The sequence below is a fragment of the Ranitomeya imitator genome, chromosome 10 (genome assembly GCF_032444005.1).
Source record: "Ranitomeya imitator isolate aRanImi1 chromosome 10, aRanImi1.pri, whole genome shotgun sequence".
NCBI classification, from domain to species: domain Eukaryota; kingdom Metazoa; phylum Chordata; class Amphibia; order Anura; family Dendrobatidae; genus Ranitomeya; species Ranitomeya imitator.
The window spans coordinates 29823056-29846079 of NC_091291.1; the positions used below are offsets into that span (position 1 = coordinate 29823056).

Sequence of the window (23024 nt, forward strand, 5' to 3'; positions counted from 1 at the left end):
AGTGTAAGCTCTTATGGTCAGTGGGGTCTTCTCTCTCCTGTAGAGTGTAAGCTCTTATGGTCAGTGGGGTCCTCTCTCTCTCCTGTAGAGTGTAAGCTCTTATGGTCAGTGGGGTCCTCTCTCTCCTGTAGAGTGTAAGCTCTTATGGTCAGCAGGGTTTTCTCTCTCCTGTAGAGTGTAAGCTCTTATGGTCAGTGGGGTCCTCTCTCTCCTGTAGAGTGTAAGCTCTTATGGTCAGTGGGGTCTTCTCTCTCCTGTAGAGTGTAAGCTCTTATGATCAGTGGGGTCCTCTCTCTCCTGTAGAGTGTAAGCTCTTATGATCAGTGGGGTCCTCTCTCTCCTGTAGTGTAAGCTCTTATGGTCAGTGGGGTCCTCTCTCTCCTGTAGAGTGTAAGATCTTATGGTCAGTGGGGTCTTCTCTCTCCTGTAGAGTGTAAGCTCTTATGATCAGTGGGGTCCTCTCTCTCCTGTAGAGTGTAAGCTCTTATGATCAGTGGGGTCCTCTCTCTCCTGTAGAGTGTAAGCTCTTATGGTCAGTGGGGTCTTCTCTCTCCTGTAGAGTGTAAGTTCTTATGGTCAGTGGGGTCTTCTCTCTCCTGTAGAGTGTAAGTTCTTATGGTCAGTGGGGTCTTCTCTCTCCTGTAGAGTGTAAGCTCTTATGATCAGTGGGGTCCTCTCTCTCCTGTAGAGTGTAAGCTCTTATGGTCAGTGGGGTCCTCTCTCTCTCCTGTAGAGTGTAAGCTCTTATGGTCAGTGGGGTCCTCTCTCTCCTGTAGAGTGTAAGCTCTTATGATCAGTGGGGTCCTCTCTCTCCTGTAGAGTGTAAGCTCTTATGGTCAGTGGGGTCCTCTCTCTCCTGTAGAGTGTAAGCTCTTATGATTAGTGGGGTCTTCTCTCTCCTGTAGAGTGTAAGCTCTTATGGTCAGTGGGGTCCTCTCTCTCCTGTAGAGTGTAAGCTCTTATGGTCAGTGTGGTCCTCTCTCTCTCCTGTAGAGTGTAAGCTCTTATGGTCAGTGGGGTCCTCTCTCTCCTGTAGAGTGTAAGCTCTTATGGTCAGTGGGGTCTTCTCTCTCCTGTAGAGTGTAAGCTCTTATGATCAGTGGGGTCTTCTCTCTCCTGTAGAGTGTAAGATCTTATGATCAGTGGGGTCCTCTCTCTCTCTCCTGTAGAGTGTAAGCTCTTATGGTCAGTGTGGTCCTCTCTCTCCTGTAGAGTGTAAGCTCTTATGGTCAGTGGGGTCCTCTCTCTTCTGTAGAGTGTAAGCTCTTATGGTCAGTGGGGTCCTCTCTCTCCTGTAGAGTGTAAGCTCTTATGGTCAGTGGGGTCCTCTCTCTCTCCTGTAGAGTGTAAGCTCTTATGGTCAGTGTGGTCCTCTCTCTCCTGTAGAGTGTAAGCTCTTATGGTCAGTGGGGTCCTCTCTCTCCTGTAGAGTGTAAGCTCTTATGGTCAGTGGGGTCCTCTCTCTCCTGTAGAGTGTAAGCTCTTATGGTCAGTGGGGTCTTCTCTCTCCTGTAGAGTATAAGCTCTTATGGTCAGTGGGGTCCTCTCTCTCCTGTAGAGTATAAGTTCTTATGGTCAGTGGGGTCCTCTCTCTCTCTCCTGTAGAGTGTAAGCTCTTATGGTCAGTGGGGTCCTCTCTCTCCTGTAGAGTGTAAGCTCTTATGGTCAGTGGGGTCCTCTCTCTCTCCTGTAGAGTATAAGCTCTTATGGTCAGTGGGGTCCTCTCTCTCCTGTAGAGTGTAAGCTCTTATGGTCAGCGGGGTCCTCTCTGTCCTGTAGAGTGTAAGCTCTTATGGTCAGCGGGGTCCTCTCTGTCCTGTAGAGTGTAAGCTCTTATGGTCAGTGGGGTCCTCTCTCTCCTGTAGAGTGTAAGCTCTTATGGTCAGTGGGGTCTTCTCTCTCCTGTAGAGTGTAAGCTCTTATGGTCAGTGGGGTCTTCTCTCTCCTGTAGAGTGTAAGCTCTTATGGTCAGTGGGGTCCTCTCTCTCTCCTGTAGAGTGTAAGCTCTTATGGTCAGTGGGGTCCTCTCTCTCTCCTGTAGAGTGTAAGCTCTTATGGTCAGTGGGGTCCTCTCTCTCCTGTAGAGTGTAAGCTCTTATGGTCAGTGGGGTCCTCTCTCTCCTGTAGAGTGTAAGCTCTTATGGTCAGTGGGGTCTTCTCTCTCCTGTAGAGTGTAAGCTCTTATGGTCAGTGGGGTCCTCTCTCTCTCCTGTAGAGTGTAAGCTCTTATGGTCAGTGGGGTCCTCTCTCTCTCCTGTAGAGTGTAAGCTCTTATGGTCAGTGGGGTCCTCTCTCTCCTGTAGAGTGTAAGCTCTTATGGTCAGTGGGGTCCTCTCTCTCTCCTGTAGAGTGTAAGCTCTTATGGTCAGTGGGGTCTTCTCTCTCCTGTAGAGTGTAAGCTCTTATGGTCAGTGGGGTCTTCTCTCTCCTGTAGAGTGTAAGCTCTTATGGTCAGTGGGGGTCCTCTCTCTCCTGTAGAGTGTAAGCTCTTATGGTCAGTGGGGTCTTCTCTCTCATGTAGAGTGTAAGCTCTTATGGTCAGTGGGGTCTTCTCTCTCATGTAGAGTGTAAGCTCTTATGGTCAGTGGGGTCTTCTCTCTCCTGTAGAGTGTAAGCTCTTATGGTCAGTGGGGGTCCTCTCTCTCCTGTAGAGTGTAAGCTTTTATGGTCAGTGGGGGTCCTCTCTCTCCTGTAGAGTGTAAGCTCTTATGGTCAGTGGGGTCTTGTCTCTCATGTAGAGTGTAAGCTCTTATGGTCAGTGGGGTCTTCTCTCTCCTGTAGAGTGTAAGCTCTTATGGTCAGTGGGGTCCTCTCTCTCTCCTGTAGAGTGTAAGCTCTTATGGTCAGTGGGGTCTTCTCTCTCATGTAGAGTGTAAGCTCTTATGGTCAGTGGGGTCCTCTCTCTCCTGTAGAGTGTAAGCTCTTATGGTCAGTGGGGTCTTCTCTCTCCTGTAGAGTGTAAGCTCTTATGATCAGTGGGGTCCTCTCTCTCTCCTGTAGAGTGTAAGCTCTTATGGTCAGTGGGGTCTTCTCTCTCATGTAGAGTGTAAGCTCTTATGGTCAGTGGGGTCTTCTCTCTCCTGTAGAGTGTAAGCTCTTATGGTCAGTGGGGTCCTCTCTCTCCTGTAGAGTGTAAGCTCTTATGGTCAGTGGGGTCTTCTCTCTCCTGTAGAGTGTAAGCTCTTATGGTCAGTAGGGTCCTCTCTCTCCTGTAGAGTGTAAGCTCTTATGGTCAGTGGGGGTCCTCTCTCTCCTGTAGAGTGTAAGCTCTTATGGTCAGTGGGGGTCCTCTCTCTCCTGTAGAGTGTAAGCTCTTATGGTCAGTGGGGGTCCTCTCTCTCCTGTAGAGTGTAAGCTCTTATGGTCAGTGGGGTCTTCTCTCTCCTGTAGAGTGTAAGCTCTTATGGTCAGTGGGGTCCTCTCTCTCTCCTGTAGAGTGTAAGATCTTATGGTCAGTGGGGTCCTCTCTCTCCTGTATAGTGTAAGCTCTTATGGTCAGTGGGGTCTTCTCTCTCATGTAGAGTGTAAGCTCTTATGGTCAGTGGGGTCCTCTCTCTCCTGTAGAGTGTAAGCTCTTATGGTCAGTGGGGTCTTCTCTCTCCTGTAGAGTGTAAGCTCTTATGATCAGTGGGGTCCTCTCTCTCTCCTGTAGAGTGTAAGCTCTTATGGTCAGTGGGGTCTTCTCTCTCATGTAGAGTGTAAGCTCTTATGGTCAGTGGGGTCTTCTCTCTCCTGTAGAGTGTAAGCTCTTATGGTCAGTGGGGTCCTCTCTCTCCTGTAGAGTGTAAGGTCTTATGGTCAGTGGGGTCTTCTCTCTCCTGTAGAGTGTAAGCTCTTATGGTCAGTGGGGTCTTCTCTCTCCTGTAGAGTGTAAGCTCTTATGGTCAGTGGGGTCCTCTCTCTCCTGTAGAGTGTAAGCTCTTATGGTCAGTGGGGTCTTCTCTCTCCTGTAGAGTGTAAGCTCTTATGGTCAGTGGGGTCCTCTCCCTCCTGTAGAGTGTAAGCTCTTATGGTCAGCGGGGTCCTCTCTCTCCTGTAGAGTGTTAGCTCTTATGGTCAGTGGGGTCCTCTCTCTCCTGTAGAGTGTAAGCTCTTATGGTCAGTGGGGTCCTCTCTCTCCTGTAGAGTGTAAGCTCTTATGGTCAGTGGGGTCCTCTCTCTCCTGTAGAGTGTAAGCTCTTATGGTCAGTGGGGTCCTCTCTCTTCTGTAGAGTGTAAGCTCTTATGATCAGTGGGGTCCTCTCTCTCCTGTAGAGAGTAAGCTCTTATGATCAGTGGGGTCCTCTCTCTCTCCTGTAGAGTGTAAGCTCTTATGATCAGTGGGGTCCTCTATCTCCTGTAGAGTGTAAGCTCTTATGGTCAGTGGGGTCTTCTCTCTCCTGTAGAGTGTAAGCTCTTATGGTCAGTGGGTCCTCTATCTCCTGTAGAGTGTAAGCTCTTATGATCAGTGGGGTCCTCTCTCTCCTGTAGAGAGTAAGCTCTTATGGTCAGTAGGGTCCTCTCTCTCCAAATTTATTCGCCACAATTCAAATTTTTTGTGAAAATTCTGCAAATTTGAATTTCAAAAGATCTGCTCATCTCTTGTGAAAATATTTTTTTTATTTTTTTGAGACTGCAAATTTCTACCAGTGAAAAATCTTAAACAGAACCTGTTATACAAGTTTCCACCACTAGGTGTCACTTTATACTGGTAAATGCAGCGCAGCTCCCTTTACAGCACATTGGATCTCCGGGATTTCACACTACTCTGTAGCCGCATCTTTCCCCAAAACCCCACTAAAAGCATCAAATTTAGAAGTTTTGGAAAATAGATAACACGTCCATTAAAGATTAATCATAACTGGGAGCAAGGTGGCAGCACGGAGTGTGGACTCACTGACTGGTTACTATGGAAACACTGCTCCCCTGTACTAAGAAATTGAACTTTGACTATTTCTGGCCCAATGCGGCACCCGTAGTTCCGGCGGAGTGTATAAAGGCGTTGCTTGGCAACACAATTATCATCTGGTGACCCGCCCCTGTCCGGCGCGTCTACACCCACACAAGACAGGCAGAAACACGTGGTCGTGTCAACGTGGCGAGCACTGACCAATGGGAAGCAAGAGCTCAGTCCAGAACTTTCTCTGACCACGCCTCTCTAGGGCGTTCCGATATTCTAATTTGCTTAGGACCCGCCCTTTCCACGCCTACTTGCTGCGAGCATTTTAAAGGGACCGCGCAGCTGAGACACAGATGCAAACTGCGATCACTGGCAGAGGCTGGAGGAGCAGCACGAGGTAAAGCGGCGGGTGCGGGGGGACCATCAGCTGCAGGAACGGACTCCATCCCGTGCACTCTGCTGTGCTCTCCCAGCATCCCCCACAGCTCTGGGCATGGCAGAACCACAACTCCCAGCATCCCCCATACACTGGGCATGGCAGAACTACATCTCCCAGCATCCCCCATACACTGGGCATGGCAGAACTACATCTCCCAGCATCCCCCATACACTGGGCATGGCAGGACTACATCTCCCAGCATCCCCCACAGCTCTGGGCATGGCAGGACTACATCTCCCAGCATCCCCCACAGCTCTGGGCATGGCAGAACTACATCTCCCAGCATCCCCCACAGCTCTGGGCATGGCAGAACTACATCTCCCAGCATCCCCCACAGCTCTGGGCATGGCAGAACCACAACTCCCAGCATCCCCCATACACTGGGCATGGCAGAACTACATCTCCCAGCATCCCCCATACACTGGGCATGGCAGAACTACATCTCCCAGCATCCCCCCATACACTGGGCATGGCAGAACTACATCTCCCAGCATCCCCCACAGCTCTGGGCATGGCAGAACCACAACTCCCAGCATCCCCCATACACTGGGCATGGCAGAACTACATCTCCCAGCATCCCCCACAGCTCTGGGCATGGCAGAACTACATCTCCCAGCATCCCCCACAGCTCTGGGCATGGCAGAACCACAACTCCCAGCATCCCCCATACACTGGGCATGGCAGAACTACATCTCCCAGCATCCCCCATACACTGGGCATGGCAGAACTACATCTCCCAGCATCCCCCACAGCTTTGGGCATGGCAGAACCACAACTCCCAGCATCCCCCATACACTGGGCATGGCAGAACCACAACTCCCAGCATCCCCCATACACTGGGCATGGCAGAACTACATCTCCCAGCATCCCCCATACACTGGGCATGGCAGAACTACATCTCCCAGCATCCCCCCATACACTGGGCATGGCAGAACTACATCTCCCAGCATCCCCCACAGCTCTGGGCATGGCAGAACTACATCTCCCAGCATCCCCCATACACTGGGCATGGCAGAACTACATCTCCCAGCATCCCCCACAGCTCTGGGCATGGCAGAACCACAACTCCCAGCATCCCCCATACACTGGGCATGGCAGAACTACAACTCCCAGCATCCCCCACAGCTCTGGGCATGGCAGAACCACAACTCCCAGCATCCCCCACAGCTCTGGGCATGGCAGAACCACAACTCCCAGCATCCCCCATACACTGGGCATGGCAGAACTACAACTCCCAGCATCCCCCACAGCTCTGGGCATGGCAGAACTACATCTCCCAGCATCCCCCACAGCTCTGGGCATGGCAGAACCACAACTCCCAGCATCCCCCATACACTGGGCATGGCAGAACTACAACTCCCAGCATCCCCCACAGCTCTGGGCATGGCAGAACTACATCTCCCAGCATCCCCCACAGCTCTGGGCATGGCAGAACCACAACTCCCAGCATCCCCCACAGCTCTGGGCATGGCAGAACTACATCTCCCAGCATCCCCCACAGCTCTGGGCATGGCAGAACTACATCTCCCAGCATCCCCCACAGCTCTGGGCATGGCAGAACTACATCTCCCAGCATCCCCCACAGCTCTGGGCATGGCAGAACCACAACTCCCAGCATCCCCCATACACTGGGCATGGCAGAACTACATCTCCCAGCATCCCCCATACACTGGGCATGGCAGAACTACATCTCCCAGCATCCCCCACAGCTCTGGCCATGGCAGAACCACAACTCCCAGCATCCCCCATACACTGGGCATGGCAGAACTACATCTCCCAGCATCCCCCACAGCTCTGGGCATGGCAGAACTACATCTCCCAGCATCCCCCACAGCTCTGGGCATGGCAGAACCACAACTCCCAGCATCCCCCATACACTGGGCATGGCAGAACTACAACTCCCAGCATCCCCCATAGCTTTGGGCATGGCAGAACTACATCTCCCAACATCCCCCATACACTGGGCATGGCAGAACTACAACTCCCAGCATCCCCCACAGCTCTGGGCATGGCAGAACCACAACTCCCAGCATCCCCCATACACTGGGCATGGCAGAACTACATCTCCCAACATCCCCCATAGCTCTGGGCATGGCAGAACTACATCTCCCAGCATCCCCCATACACTGGGCATGGCAGAACTACATCTCCCAGCATCCCCCCATACACTGGGCATGGCAGAACTACAACTCCCAGCATCCCCCATAGCTCTGGGCATAGCAGGACTACATCTCCCAGCATCCCCCATAGCTCTGGGCATAGCAGGACTACAACTCCCAGCATCCCCCATAGCTCTGGACCTTGCAGAACTACAACTCCCAGCTTATCCTGTAGCTCTTGACCTTGCAGAACTACAATTCCCAGCCCGTCCTGTAGCTCTGGACGTGCCCTGCATCTCCCTTATGCTTTGTTGTGTCAGGACTACAGCTCCCAGCATGCTCTGTAGAGGCGGGTGGGCGCGCAGTGACTTTTGGCTTTTGCAGGGCAGAATGATGCGGGCGCGCTGCTGCTGCGTCTTCTCCGTTCTCCTCGCTCTGGGGGTTTGCGCCTTGCTGGTGACGTCCAAACCGGCCCAGGAGAAGAAAGACCGCGTCCACCACGGCAAGGACCTGAGCGAGCACGCGCACGACGACAGCAAGGACTTCCAGTACGACCACGAAGCCTTTCTGGGCAAAGAAGAGGCCAAGACGTTTGATCAGCTCACCCCCGAGGAAAGCCAGGAGCGGCTGGGGTAAGAGCGCCACGGCTAACCCTCCCGTACTACAACTCCCAGCATGCTTGGCCATGTTCGGAGGGTTGTGCTGTAGCCTGATCGGACCATGCACATATACCATGGGTGTCAGCTGTCACATGCACAGGATTTAGGCGACCCCCCCCCCCCCCATCCACGCCTGTGCCCCATAGTGCTGACTTTCTTTTAGGGTCCCGTTCTAATACATAGAATTAGGAAGTTACCGATTCCAGACTTTAAAGGTCACATAAATCCCCTAAAGTTGTGACCCTCCAAACATTGGGGCTCAGTCTGCAAAGAAACGCCCGGTGTCCAGTGTGGGTGTACAGGGTGGATGGCTGACACTCCCACAGAGGAGCGCTCCCCACCGTATCCCACCCACAGAAAGCCTGGAGGGGCCGGGAACATTCCAGGCTGTTAACGTGGCAGGATCCAGATTTTTTTTTTTTTTCTTGAGGTAGGAGGGATAAGAATGGGAAACCGTGTCTGGCCCCTTGTAAGGATGCAGAAGACTCTCGGCACCAAAGTCCGCTCCGCCAGCGCTGATCGCTGCCGTTCTGGATTGCAATGCACTTCCACATTCTTCTCCCCCCGGGTGCGTGGACAGCAGTGAGGCTGCCGGGACCGGTCGCTTCTGACCCATTTTCTGACCCATAGAAAATTTTAAAAAAAGTCTGCTTTTGTATTTGATCCTCCTTTTCCCTCCAGGCATGGACATTTTGGTTTAGATGGCCCCTTTCTCATGGTTTGGGGTCTATGAGCAGGTACTTGCTCTGGAGGACCCCGACCATCAGTGTTGCAAGAAAAGTCGCTCCGTATAGTCATGTAATACAGGACCGGGATATGCAACGTAAAGGTCGACTAGCATGGGTCTGTGGTCAGGTGAGGGTCTGCACCATCGGTACAGATGCCATGTTAACGCTTCACAAACTTTGCAGATCTATCAACATCAAGATTTATCAGTGGGTAAACCAGACCCCCCAAAATTAAGGCCCACACAAAAATTAACTCTGACCCAAGCCAGACCCCTAAAATGAATGGGACCCAAGACCAGTTTCCCTAAATCAAATGAATGGGACCCAAGACCAGTTTCCTTAAATCAAATGAATGGGACCCAAGACCAGTTTCCCTAAATCAAATGAATGGGACCCAAGACCAGTTTCCTTAAATCAAATGAATGGGACCCAAGACCAGTTTCCCTAAATCAAATGAATGGGACCCAAGACCAGTTTCCCTAAATCAAATGAATGGGACCCAAGACCAGTTTCCCTAAATCAAATGAATGGGACCCAAGACCAGTTTCCCTAAATCAAATGAATGGGACCCAAGACCAGTTTCCCTAAATCAAATGAATGGGACCCAAGACCAGTTTCCCTAAATCAAATGAATGGGACCCAAGACCAGTTTCCCTAAATCAAATGAATGGGACCCAAGACCAGTTTCCCTAAAATAAAATGGGACCCAAGACCAGTTCCCCTAAAATGAATGAATGGGACCCAAGACAAGGTTCCCCTAAACTCATTCAAACCTCAGTGCAGACACAAAAATGAACTCTGACCCAAGACCAGCCCCCTAAACTAAGTCCGACTCCTAGCAAGACCTAGACTAAATCCCTCTAAAATGACTAAGACCCCTTAACTTAAATGCGACCTTCCCGGTTCTGCTGCGCACAAGCTCTGAGCTGTGACCAGTCCACGATCTTGTGTGCCAGACCTCCATACCCCATGCTTCTATGATGGAAGGTGTGAGGGGTCCGGATAGCGGAGCAGCCCCTGATCTAACGCTTGCTGTGTTACTGACCGGCGCAGGACACGGCGCTCCGACATTAATCTCTCCAGTTTTTGGTTTGTTGCAGGAAGATAGTTGATAAGATTGACAGTAATAATGACTCCTATGTCACAGCGCCGGAGCTCTTGGCCTGGATGAAGTTTGTGCACGGGCGCTTTGTTTCCGAGGATGTGGATAAGCAGGTGCTGCTGTGTGATAAGAACCGTGACGGATCGGTGTCTTGGGAGGAGTACTCCAAACAGACGTACTCCCATCCCATAGGTACGGCCCTGGTGCAATCTCCGCTTAATCGTTGTTTGTTTCCTTTCTGTCTCCTGCAGGAAGATAGTAGATAAGATAGACAAGAATAAAGATGGCTTCATTACTGGCGAGGAGCTGAAAAATTGGATCACGCACTCCCAGAACCGATACATCTATGACAATGTGAATAAGCACTGGGCAGATTACGATAAGGACAAGGACAATGCCATCTCCTGGGAGGAGTACAAGAACACCACGTATGGGTATGCCGCAGGTAAGGGGGTGAGAGCATGGCCTGTCGGAGGGGAGGGCCCCTGTCAAACTGCCGCTTCTTAAAGACCACCTAAATGTTCTCCAGAAAAGCCCGGCGTCTCCCTGCCAGGTGTCCGAACTAATCAGACTCGGGTTGGATACTATGGCCGACCCCCACCGGATAGGTGAGGACTAAATGTGTGGGGTCTGACCACTGGGACTCGCTCAACTTAAGGATTCTTGTAGTGAGCATACTCTGCCATCACCAAAACTGCCGTGGTCACATGCTCACTGCCATTCCCAAAGACCCACAGAAGTGGAAAAAAACTCCTAATTTCCCCTTTCCCAAAGCATTATTTCCATGATCACAGTTTAGGAGCGCACTGCTCCCCTGCCTCCTGCTTGTTCGGGAGAGGGTGCGCTCCTGATGATTGACAGTTCGAACAAAGCTACCTTGTGCAGCAAGCAGGGGCAGCTCTACCTGTGCAGCATCTAGCGAGCAGTCATGGCGTTCATTGCCCAGGAAGCCGACCACCTCTTATAGACTGCAGCGCTGGCCGGTAACCTACACACCCTTTACAATTACAAGTCTTGGGAACGGAGAGGGTAAATTGCAAAGTTGCTCGTTTCTACAATTTTACCCCTTAAAATGGGAGTATAATGTCCTCTGTGTGAATGGAGCAGCTCTCTTGTGGCAGCGCCAACAAATTACATGTCTTTATAAGCGGTTTGCATCGCTTTCACCCATATCGATGGCACATTGGCTTTCTTGGCGGTCTCGGGTGCAGTTTGGGGGCACAGTGCTGGCTCCGGGCAGGATTATGCTTTCATTCCCTTATTGTGCATGCTCTGGTGGAGTAATAAAATACGGAATAGATAAAAGTTTAGGAACAAAACTGTCCCGGCCGCAGGGGGTGGACATGACACCGGGATTAAGAGCGAATGTGTCATGTCCGACCCCCCCCCCCTAAGGCCCTGCACCGTTTTGGTGTCGACACCGTGAATTTCTTGGTTTGATCAATGTTAAAACCAAGCGAAGACAAGTAACGTCCGTCTCTCGTCCTTCTCAGGAGAAGTCGAGTTCTACGACATTCCCGATAAAGAAACCTACAGGAAGATGATGAAACGCGACGAGAGACGATTCAAGCAAGCCGACAAAAATGGCGACCTGATCGCCACCAGGGAGGAGTTCACGGCGTTCCTGCACCCGGAAGAGTTTGACTATATGCAAGACCTCGTGGTCACGGTAAGACTCCGGCGTTCATGGTGATATTCCCATCTCTCACGGTGGGGGAAGGGGTTCAGGATGTTGTCGTTGTTCATTTCTAAACTTTACCTTACTGGCTTTTGTAGGAAACCATCGAGGACATCGATAAAAACGGAGACGGTTCAGTGGATGTTGACGAATACATTGGTGAGTTATATTATTAAAACACCTGGGCTTCATAAAGGGGGTCTTCCTTCTGGCTGTTAAAGATTGGGTCATTTACTCTGAAGAACCCTCCCAATAGAAAACCTGTTTTTCATCAGGACAGCTTTGATGGAGAAAAATAGTTTAAGGACAATCATGTCCTTAATATTGACTTTCGCCCCTCTTTAGGCGACATGTTCACTCCTGAAGCCGAAGAACCTGAGCCCGAATGGGTTAAAACAGAGCGCCAGCAATTCAAAGATCACCGCGACCTAAATAAGGACGGAAAGTTGGACCGGTCCGAGATCAGCCACTGGATCCATCCACATGACTATGACCACGCAGACCTGGAAGCCAAGCATCTCATCTACGAGTCTGATAAAGACAAGGTAAGCGGTCGCGTAAGGAGGAAACCCGACGATCATCCAAAGTCCATAGAAGAAGAAGAAGCCCCTTTTAGCAACTTAAACTTTCCAAAAAAAAACAATATCTTCCCATTCCACATATTCCTCTGCATTGATGTTTCAGGAAATAATTACAGAACCGCTGTCAGACACAGCCAGACTCCACAAAGAAAAGGCAGAAACTGCTTAGAACCACTCCTGCCTTCCGGATTTCTGAGCGAGTGCCACATGCACAGTGTCAGGTTGTAACTTGCCTTTCCTCTTCCGGACACAGCCATCATATGATTGTCTGGAGGAGAGAACAAGGACTTATCAAGCCCAGATCGGCTCTGCAGTGCAGAAAGGAGGCAGAATTTGCCCTGTAATGAGGTAGTGGCAGCAAAAGTGGATGACTCTTCACGAAAGCCTCATGCACATGCTGCCTGAAACCATCATCTCTGCAAAAAAGTCAGTGCAGATTTTGGAATCCGTCTCATTATAACTTCTGCTGCAGAGTCCGAACTCTATGGGGAAAATGTAAGACTAGCGCCCCCCAGTGGCCAAAAAGTGAATGCATAAAGGAGTAGTGTTTGTAGATATATTTGTATTTATTTTTTTTAGGATGACAAACTGACCAAGAAAGAAATCCTGGACAACTGGAACATGTTTGTGGGCAGTCAGGCGACAAACTACGGTGAAGATCTGACGAGGCGGCATGATGAATTTTAGGACGTTTCGGTCTTTTTCTGCTCCCGAACGAGCGTACATCACCCAGCACATTGCTGGTAACTGACAAGGGGGGGACTGGAGGGGATGGAAAATGTGGGTATTATATATATATATATATTTTTTTTTTTTTTCTGAAGATTACTCATTCAAGAAATAGGACTGCTGCCGTCAGGGAAATGAAGCCAGCCATGCTGTCCTATATTTCTAAAACTTTTTTTTTCTCTTCTTGTCTTCACAAAAGCTATATGTGATACGGAAAACCTGAATACCATTATTAATAAGGGGTCCGCGCCACTAAGCAATAACATGTCTGAAAACTGCGAAGTGGTCATGGAAGCAGATCAGATCACTAAGGGTTAAGCCTCATTTAGACATGAGAATACGTATCGGCCATGGGACCACCCCCACCACCACAACTTGGGTCTGAAGACTTGCAGCCGGTCTGTACTCTGATGTGTGGGTCAGGCTTGTCCCATCACGATAAACATACATGATCTTCTCCGAAATCAGGACTTTAAATCCTCATTAACTATCAGTATTGGGGTCTCCAAGCCCCCCTATAGGATACAACTGCCTTTACGATCTTGCTATCCCCCTTGCCCAGGGTCGGATCCTAACATTGCAAGTTCTTGTGTCTCATTTTTACAACTGACCTAATGTTTTTGTATTTTTAGACATTTTTTTTTTTTTTATTGAGACCATTTCCAACAAATCAATAAATTATAAAAAAAAAAATTCTATATTTTTTTTCTTAAAGTAATTAAGAGAGTGTAAATGCAATTGATGACAAGTTTCTGCTAACCTGATGTTAAAACATAAAAATTACATGACATCTGCAATTAAAATTAAGTGTTCAGATAAAAGGAATTGTCCCCAAATATTATACATTATCCCCCCTACCTTATCAATATGATAGGGTGGATAACTTTTTGGCCAAAGAAGGGGGGGGGGGGGGTCTGACCACCGATCCAGTTTCAAAGGGAGACTCTGTTCCATTGTCAACAAAACTACCGGAAATAGTCGAGCGCTGTAATCTGCTTTCGCCGAACGTTCCGCCAAGAATGGATGGAGCGAAGGTTGAACGTGCGCCAACTCCGCTCGGTCCAAGATGCAGCTCTACAGAGACTGATTCTTAAGATCCTGGCACTCAGACCAGCAAGTTTTCATTCCCCTATCAGATAAATAACTGATAACTTCTGCCATTTGGGAAAAATGAGGGTTTTTTGCTACTCGCCGTAAAGTCTTTTACTTGTAACCTTCATGGTTTTCTGCCCCCTACCCCCCCCCCCCCCCATCCCCAATGAAGCAATAGAGAAATGAGGATTTTGGGTACTCACCGTCCAGATTTTTACTTGTAGCCTTCATGGTTTTCTATCCCCCCTTCCCCATGGAGGACTTTTCTCCTGAAGGCCTCTGCTTACATCAGGTCTAGCCTGTAATGCTTGGAGAACGTATGGACCGAGGACCAAGTAGCAGCTCTGCCTATCTGCTCAGCTGAAGCACTGGCTTTCTCAGCCCAGGAGACAGATGTTGCGGTGGAAGGCCCTTGATGTGATATGACTCAGATTGCTCTATTGATACAGTTGGCAATCGTGGATCTGGAAGTCTTCTTCCCTTTATTCTGTCCTCGAAGATGAACAAACAGGTTTTGATCCTTCCAAGTTTTTTCTGTCTCCTGAAGATAGTGGAGCACCGTTCTCCGAACGTCCAGAATGTGGAACTCCTTTTCTTTACTTCCCGGGTCTTAATAGGAGGGAAGAATTATTTCCTGAGACCGCTTTGAGAAGAAAAGAGAGGTCCAGTCGCAGAAAAAGTCGGTTCTGTAAGATTCTCATGTAGGGCTCGTTGATCGAGAGAGCCTGAAACTTGTCATCCCTCCTGCCTATAGTTATCGTTACCAGACAGGCTGCTTTCCAGGAGAGTCTGTCTATGGATGACAAGTGCTCAAAGGGTGGTAGTGTGAGCCCCTTTAGGACCACAATGAGGTCCCAGGACAGTACTAAATTTGTAGCTCTTGGATGTAGGTGAGATACTGCCGTCATAAATCTTCTGATCCATCGGTGGTCGGCTAATGTCTGGTCAAAATATGAACTTACAGTCGTCACCTGAACTTTGAGGGTGCTAGGTCTGAGACCCTTCTCTAGTACTTGCAGAAAAGCCAGGATCTGTGCCATGTTTGGTTGGTATGGGTCAGGCTGTTCGGGTACACTCCATGAGATAAAGGTCTTCCATATCTTCTGGTATATAAAATGTGTTGCTTTTCTGCTCCTCAGTAGTGTCCTAATGAACCTTTCTGACAATCCTCTGGTCTACAGGATTGAGAACTCAGAAGCCAGGCAATTAGATGTAACCTCTTGGGATCTGGATGGAAGATTGGTCACTGGTGGAGGAGGCTTCTGACCGGGTGTAGTGCTACCGGTTCCTGTATACTCAAGCTGAAAAGGGTACCGAACCAACTTCTTTTGGGCCAGAATGGTGCTACCAGAAATATCTTGACCTTTTCCAATCTTATCATCTGTAGAACTCTTGGTAGGATTCGTAAAAAGGAGGGAAGGCATAAGCCAGTCAATCTCCATGGGTGGGCTAACGCCTCTACACCTAAGCAAGGATCAGTTGGATTTAGTGAAGAATATTGATCCACTTTTGCATTCTGTCCACTTGCAAAGGGATCTACCTCTGGGCAGCCCCACTTTACTCGGACTCCCATGACAGCACAACGAGAGAGGGGATCCGCCCATTAGGAACAGGAAACCTACAGATACAAAAGGGCGGTACCTCTCCCTTGCCTCAGTTGTCACAGGTAACACGTGTTGTAACGACAGACGCTAGCCCTACGGGTTGGGGAGCACACATGGATGACATGATGGTTCAGGGTCTATGGTCCCCTCCCCTAACATCAGCCTCCTCCAACCAGAAAGAGTTAATGGCAGTAGAGCTTTCAGTGAAAAAATTCCTCATATATCTGCAGGGTCATCATGTCAAGATCCTATCGGACAACCAGGTGGCGGTCGCATACATAAATCATCAGGGTGGAACTCATTCCGAGTCACTGATGAGAGTGGCGGATCGTCTGTTCCAGACAGCAGAAAATCACTTCTTATCCCTAACTGCTCTACACATAAGAGGAAAAGAAAACATCAAAGCGGACTTTCTAAGCCGCAACACCTTGAGACAAGGGGAATGGTCCCTAAACAATTACGTGTTCGATCAGATTGTCCACAAATGGGGACATCCAGAAGTAGACTTATTTGCTACCAGGGACAACCGGAAGACAACAAGATTTTGTTCCCTAAATCCCAGAGAAAATCCTCTGTCGGTAGACGCTTTTCTGATCAGATGGGATTTTCAACTGGCACATGCATTTCCTCCACTAGGCCTGATACCCTTAGTAGTCAGGAAGATAAGAGAAGATCGAGCCAGAGTTATATTGATTGCCCCATTCTGGCCCAGAAGGGCCTGGTTCACTTGGCTCAGGATCATGTCAGTGGAGGACCCCTGGGTACTTCTGGACATTCCAGATCTGCTCTACCAGGGGCCGATCAGCCATCCTCAAGTAAAGAATCTCCATTTAACGGCATGGATTTTGAAAGGGCGTTACTAAAAAGCAAAGGGTTCTCCCCGAGTCTAATTGAGACCCTTATGAAAAGTAGAAAGCAGATAACCACAACAATCTACGCTAGGACCTGGCGGAAATTTCTGGCCTCTTCTGATTTTAATTTAGAAGAGGGATTACCTATTAAACAAATCTTAGAATTTCTGCAAAAAGGCCTAGAACTAGATCTATCCACTAGTACTCTAAGGGTACAGGTCTCGGCCCTAGGGGCTCTATTTTCATGTAACATCGCCAATAATTATTGGATCTCAAGGTTCATTAAAGCTTCTATTAGATCTAGACCCATACATAAAGATAGATCTATGCCTTGGGATCTCAACCTAGTCCTGTCAGCATTGACTAGAGAGCCGTTTGAACCATTACAATCAGCTTCAATTAAGGCCCTATCTCTTAAGACAGCCTTTCTTGTGGCAATTACATCTGCTCGTAGAGTTGGAGACATACAAGCGCTCTCCAGAGTATCCCCTTATACAGAGTTTCTACCAGACAGAGTAATCCTCAGACCGGACCCAGCCTACTTACCAAAAGTGTCATCACAGTTTCACAGGACACAGGAGATCGTTTTACCATCCTACCTTCCCAATCCCTCCAACCCTAAAGAAGAACTACTCCATACATTAGATGTTAGGAGATGCCTGCTAGAATACATCTCTATTACTGACACATGGAAGAAAGATAATGCGTTGTTTTTATCTTTCCAAAACCCTAGAAAGGGACTTAGGGTATCAAAGTACACTAGCAAAGTGGATTAGGGAGGCTATCTCTTTGGCTTACACTGCAGGTGGGGGTCCGGCTCCGCAGAATCTGAGGGCACATTCCACCAGGGCCATGGCTACATCCTGGGCGGAAAAGTCTGGAGTATCAATCGACCAAATATGTAAGGCGGCCACATGGTCATCCCCGTCCACCTTCTTTAAGCACTATAGGTTGGATTTGGGGGCTTCCTCTGATCTCACATTTGGGTTAAGGGTGCTACAGGCCATAGTCCCTCCCTAAGGAAGTTTACATCTCTGTAATTCTCTCGTCGTGCTGTCATGGGAGTCCGAGTAAAGCATTAAGCTACTTACTGGTAGCGGCATTTCTCGGAGGCCCATGACAGCACCCTTAGTTCCCTCCCTATTCACTGGGGGTTGCACTCCATATAAATGTATATATTTCACAATATGATACCAGTCCCAATAGATGTCTGCTATTTTTGTATATAATCTGTATATAGTGTATATTTTTGTGTACCACTAACCGCGGTAATCCTCTCAAGACTCTGAAATACAACTGAGGCAAGGGAGAGGTACCGCCCTTTTGTATCTGTAGGTTTCCTGTTCCTAATGGGCGGATCCCCTCTCTCGTCGTGCTGTCATGGGCCTCCGAGAAATGCCGCTACCAGTAAGTAGCTTAATGCTTTCCGGTCAGTATCTGAAAGACCTCAGTCTAGACTCCATTCCCCTGGAAGAATCTCTGTTCTGCTCAGAAAGTCGAGCTGTATGTTTACCGCACCCTTTATATGCAGAACGGACAGGGAGAGGGTGTTCTTCGGACCATGAGAATATTCTGGTTGATGTTGCCTTCAGGTCCTCATGCCTTGTACTACCTTGATAACGAAGGTGGGCAACTGTTGTCTGAACATATTTTGACATGAGTGTCCTGAACTAGGGCTCCTGCAGCTCTGAGTAATTCCTCTACTGCCTTCAGTCCCCTGAAGTTTGAGGATTGTTGGCTTATCTCACCTGATCAGTATCCCTGGAACACGTGTTGGGAGACCATGGTTCCCCATCCTTTCCTGCTAGCGTCCACCTTTATAATGATTGCTGGGTCTTGTGTTCAGGGGTCCCGCCTGCTCAAATTCTTTGTCTTTACCACCATGTCAATAAGGTTTTTATGCGAGATGGCATCAAGATCTTCCTGTCTAAGGATTCCGATGATCTGTCCCAGTTTGCCAGAATGAAGCGTTCTGGTATGTGCCTGTGCCTGTTACCATCTGGATACAGGACGTCATGGATCAGTGAACCAACATGGCCCATCTTAATGACGACACCACTTTCTAGCGCTGTAGCATCTTTATCTTAGATGTTTTTGTTTGGGCAAGAAAGATGTTTGGCTGTGTGAGTCTAGTAATAATAATAAATAATAATTTTTATTTATATAGCGCCAACATATTCCGCAGCGCTTTACAAATTATAGAGGGGACTTGTACAGACAATAGACATTACAGCATAACAGAAATACAGTTCAAAACAGATACCAGGAGGAATGAGGGCCCTGCTCGCAAGCTTACAAACTATGAGGAAAAGGGGAGACACGAGAGGTGGATGGTAACAATTGCTTTAGTTATTCGGACCGGCCATAGTGTAAGGCTCAGGTGTTCATGTAAATCTGCATGAACCAGTTAACTGCCTAAGTATGTAGCAGTACAGACACAGAGGGCTATTAACTGCATAAAGTGAATGAGAACATGATGTGAGGAACCTGATAGTTTTTTTTTTTTTATAAATAGGCCACACAGGGATAGTTAGGTTAATGCTTTGAGGCAGTAGGCCAGTCTGAACAAATGAGTTTTTAGGGTACGCTTAAAACTGTGGGGATTGGGGATTAATCGTATTAACCTAGGTAGTGCATTCCAAAGAATCGGCGCAGCACGTGTAAAGTCTTGGAGACGGGAGTGGGAGGTTCTGATTATTGAGGATGCTAACCTGAGGTCATTAGCGGAGCGGAGGGCACGGGTAGGGTGGTAGACTGATACCAGGGAGGAGATGTAGGGTGGTGCTGAGCCATGGAGTGCTTTGTGGATGAGGGTAGTAGTTTTGTACTGGATTCTGGAGTGGATGGGTAGCCAGTGTAATGACTGGCACAGGGTAGAGGCATCGGTGTAACGGTTGGTGAGTAATATGATCCTGGCAGCAGCATTCAGGACAGATTGGAGCGGGGAAAGTTTGGTAAGAGGGAGGCCGATTAGTAGAGAGTTACAATAGTCCAGACGAGAATGAATGAGTGAAACAGTAAGAGTTTTTGCAGAGTCGAAAGTAAGAAAAGGGCGAATTCTAGAAATGTTTTTGAGATGCAGGTAAGAAGAGCGAGCCAGTAATCGGATGTGGGGGGTGAATGAAAGGTCAGAATCAAGGATGACCCCAAGGCAGCGGGCATGTTGCTTTGGAGTAATGGTGGAACCGCACACGGAGATGGCAATGTCAGGCAAAGGTAGGTTAGTAGAGGGAGAGAACACGAGGAGTTCAGTTTTTGACAGGTTAAGTTTCAGATAGAGGGAGGACATGATGTTAGAGACAGCGGTAAGACAATCACTGGTGTTTTCTAAAAAGGTCGGTGTGATATCAGGAGAAGTGTATAATTGGGTGTCGTCAGCATAGAGATGGTACTGGAAAACAAATCTACTGATTGTTTGTCCAATAGGGGCAGTATACAACGAGAAGAGGAGGGGGCCTAGGACTGATCCTTGAGGAACCCCAACAGTAAGGGGAAGGTGAGAGGAGGAGGAACCAGCAAAACATACAGTGAAGGATCGGTCAGAGAGATAGGAGAACCAGGAGAGAACGGTGTCCTTGAGGCCGATGGAGCGGAGTCCTAGTAGGACTCCTAAGAATGTCTTTGTTGTTGCGGGAACCATATGTGACTTCTTGAGGTTCATTAACCAACCTAGAGATAAGATCTGCGTTGTTATCTGTAGATGTTCCTGTAGCATGGGTACTAAAGGAGCCACCTACAGAAAATCGTCAAGGTATGGAACTATGGATATGCGTTGACCTCTGATGTATGCCATGACCTCTGACATGATCTTTGTGAAGATCCGTGGGGCCAAGGATAGACCAAATGGGAGGACATTGAACTGATAATGAATCGTGCGTTCTCCCTGGGCAATTGCAAACCTTAAGAATTTCCAATAAGTTGGATTGATTGGGACGTGGTAATATGCATCCTGTAGGTCAATTTTTGCCATGACAAAATCCTGCCCAATCACAGGTACTGTTGACCTGACAGATTCCATCTTGAATCTTCTGTATGTTATGGATTGATTCAGGGGTTTCAAATTGATTATAACTCGATGGGCCCAGTTTTTTTTTTTTTTTTTTTAATCAGGAACAGGTGTGAATAATGTCCACTGTTTCTTTCCCCTTATGGGACTATGGAGACTACCTTTGTAGATAATAGGCCCCTTACTCCCGCTATCAAGGTGGACTGTAGCTCCAGAGAGGAGAGTTGCTTTGTCTTTGGAGGATACGAGGCAAACTATCTTTATCCCTTCCCTGACGGATGTTAGAGTCCATTGGTCTGAACGGATCTTGTGCCACTGTGGAAGGAAGTTTCACCTCCTGCTTTGTTGGCGTCATGGTTTCTTTTTTTTCTCTGGGAGTGGGGAAGGAAAAGATTCCGGTCTTTTTCCCCTTTTCGGGCCGCACCAGACACCTGATTTTTCCTTTCCCTTGTACTGAGGTGTATGTCCTTGCGGGGGTGCTGGGTTTGGCGTAAAGGCCTCTTCCTAGTATTCCTAGGTTCAGGTAAGGTCTTTTTATCTGAAGCCTTCTCTAGCAGCTCGTCAAGGGCAGGGCAAAACATGTACTTCCCCTTCAAGGGGATAGAACACAACTTCATTTTTGATGTCATGTCCCCCAGAGTGCTCGTCTCACAGAGTTTGATAACCCTAATGATCTTGCCGCTATTCTTACGGATTCTGCAGAGGCATCTGTTAAGAACCGTTGCCTCCTGGAGGAGCAGTAGAGAAGCCAGGATGTCTTCTCTAGGAGTACCCATGGACAGGTGTTCCTCCAGCTGTCGCAGCCAACAGTAAGTCGATCGAGCCACAAGTGGACATGGCGTTTGTTTTTAAAAAAGATGTCGAGGTTTCCCATGATTTCCTCAGAACATCCATTTTGCTTTCCAGAGGGTCCTTCAACTGTGAGGCATCCTCGAATGGTAGTGTTATTTTAGCTACCTGCACAATCTGGACATCGACCTTTCAGATCTCTGACCAGCATGATGCAGTCTCGTCACCCACAGGGAACCTGTCCATCTCAGCAGGAGTGGTTAGCCTCTTTTCTGGAGACTCCCACTCCTCCAGCACCAGGTCCCGGATGTTTTAATGAATAGGAAACACCTGCTTCTTCCTAGAACGGAGACCCCCCGAACATATTTTCCTGTACCGTCTGGGCAGTCTTCTCTCCTCCATGGTCCTTCTTACTGCCATGAGGAGTTCCTCTATATTCCTCGAGGAGAAATAATATCTCTCCTGTTGGGAGACCTCTGGGTCCAGGATTAATTCGCCTTCTTCCAGAGGTTCTTCTGGGATCAATGTTTCAGCCTGAGAGTCATCATTCCCTTCCTCCTCTAGATTATGCTTCCTCCTTTTAGCTTCTGGAGGGACACTGGGAGAGGGCGAGGGGTGGGAAGTTTTTATCTCCTGTTGGATCAGGCCCTTAATTTCTTCCATTAAGGAAGGTTGCTCTTCCCTGATGACTTTCTCAGTGCACTCTTTACACAATGTGAAGAGGTCAGCCGGTTTGTACAGACTGCACATTTCCGTTGAAGTCTTGGACTTGCTTCCTGGTGCAGGTTCCTTTTCCCCCTACAAGAAAGGGGAGAAAGAATAATAAGGCTCTGAACCTGCAAACAGGGAATGAACACCCAGTGCCATAGTACTTACTGGGACTGGGAGGGTGCTGGGATCTTCAGACGCAGAGCGAGAGGAACCCGACATCTCTATGCCACTACCACACAGTGGTCCTACCTTTAGACGTCTTCCTCGTCCAGGGCTCCTATATAGACGACCAGACTTCCAGCACCCATCCTCTAATTAGAGGACCTCCTCCCTCCCAATGTCCAAGTGTGTGTGTGTGGGGGGGGAGGCAGCTGACACTATCTGCGCTGTTTTTCTGAGGTATTCCAGCGTGGAAAACAAGAATCCCTGCACCCGGTATACTGAAGCCGGCTTATGATGTCACTTCCTGCCGCCGGCTCCAGACCCGGAAGTCCTCTCGCGCACACCAAGTACGAAACACTGCCTGGATACAGCAATGCCGGAGGAGGCTTGAGAGCTCGGAGACGGCTTGAGAGCTCGGAGACGCCTCCAGCCGAAGACTCCCCTAGACCTTGCCCGAAAGTGCGGACTGGAGGGGGGTCCTGAGTCCAGACGGAGATGGGAGCAGCGCTCGGGGAGGAGAGGTAAGCCTACTCGGTCCCCTGCTACCCAGCTTGACTATTTCCCCCCCTCCCCGGTGACTGTTGCTGGCACAGCACGCTGTGGATGACCTCTTCATCCCTAGTAAGGACAGGAGAGAACACTGAGGTGGAGGATGTGGGAGAGGTTATTTAACCTGGGATATTTCCTGTCCTTATTAGGAAAGGGGTAACATCCTCCTCTGGTGTGCGGTCGTGGGGGGTTACTAGAGAAAAGTGTATTTTTGGTGCTCACCGTAAAGTCTTTTACTTGTAACCTTCATGGCTTTCCTGTGTCACCCTCCCACCAATGAAGGGGCAGAGAAACCCTTTTAAATACAAAAATCAGAGCAGCGATTTTGAGGTTTGTGCAATGCTTACTTTTCTCAGCGGAGGCGCT

The 23024-nt window shown here is 48.9% G+C and overlaps 1 protein-coding gene across 3 annotated transcripts; it reads left to right on the forward strand.

Moving 5' to 3' along the window:
• Positions 1–5198: 5198 nt before the first annotated feature.
• On the forward strand, positions 5199–13006 carry LOC138651754 (reticulocalbin-1-like). Of its 3 annotated transcripts, none has more exons than XM_069742223.1 (7): positions 5199–5276; positions 7802–8049; positions 10158–10351; positions 11400–11575; positions 11683–11743; positions 11930–12129; positions 12745–13006. In XM_069742223.1, exons 2-7 carry the CDS (start codon positions 7808–7810, stop codon positions 12850–12852), a joined length of 981 nt encoding a protein of 326 aa, XP_069598324.1. In that variant the 5' UTR covers positions 5199–5276; positions 7802–7807; the 3' UTR covers positions 12853–13006. The 3 variants fall into 3 exon arrangements, with proteins under 3 accessions (XP_069598324.1, XP_069598323.1, XP_069598321.1); XM_069742222.1 differs by lacking the exon at positions 10158–10351 and adding an exon at positions 9905–10098 and having other exon boundaries at positions 5200–5276; positions 7807–8049; XM_069742220.1 differs by having other exon boundaries at positions 5200–5276; positions 7807–8049.
• Positions 13007–23024: the final 10018 nt, after the last annotated feature.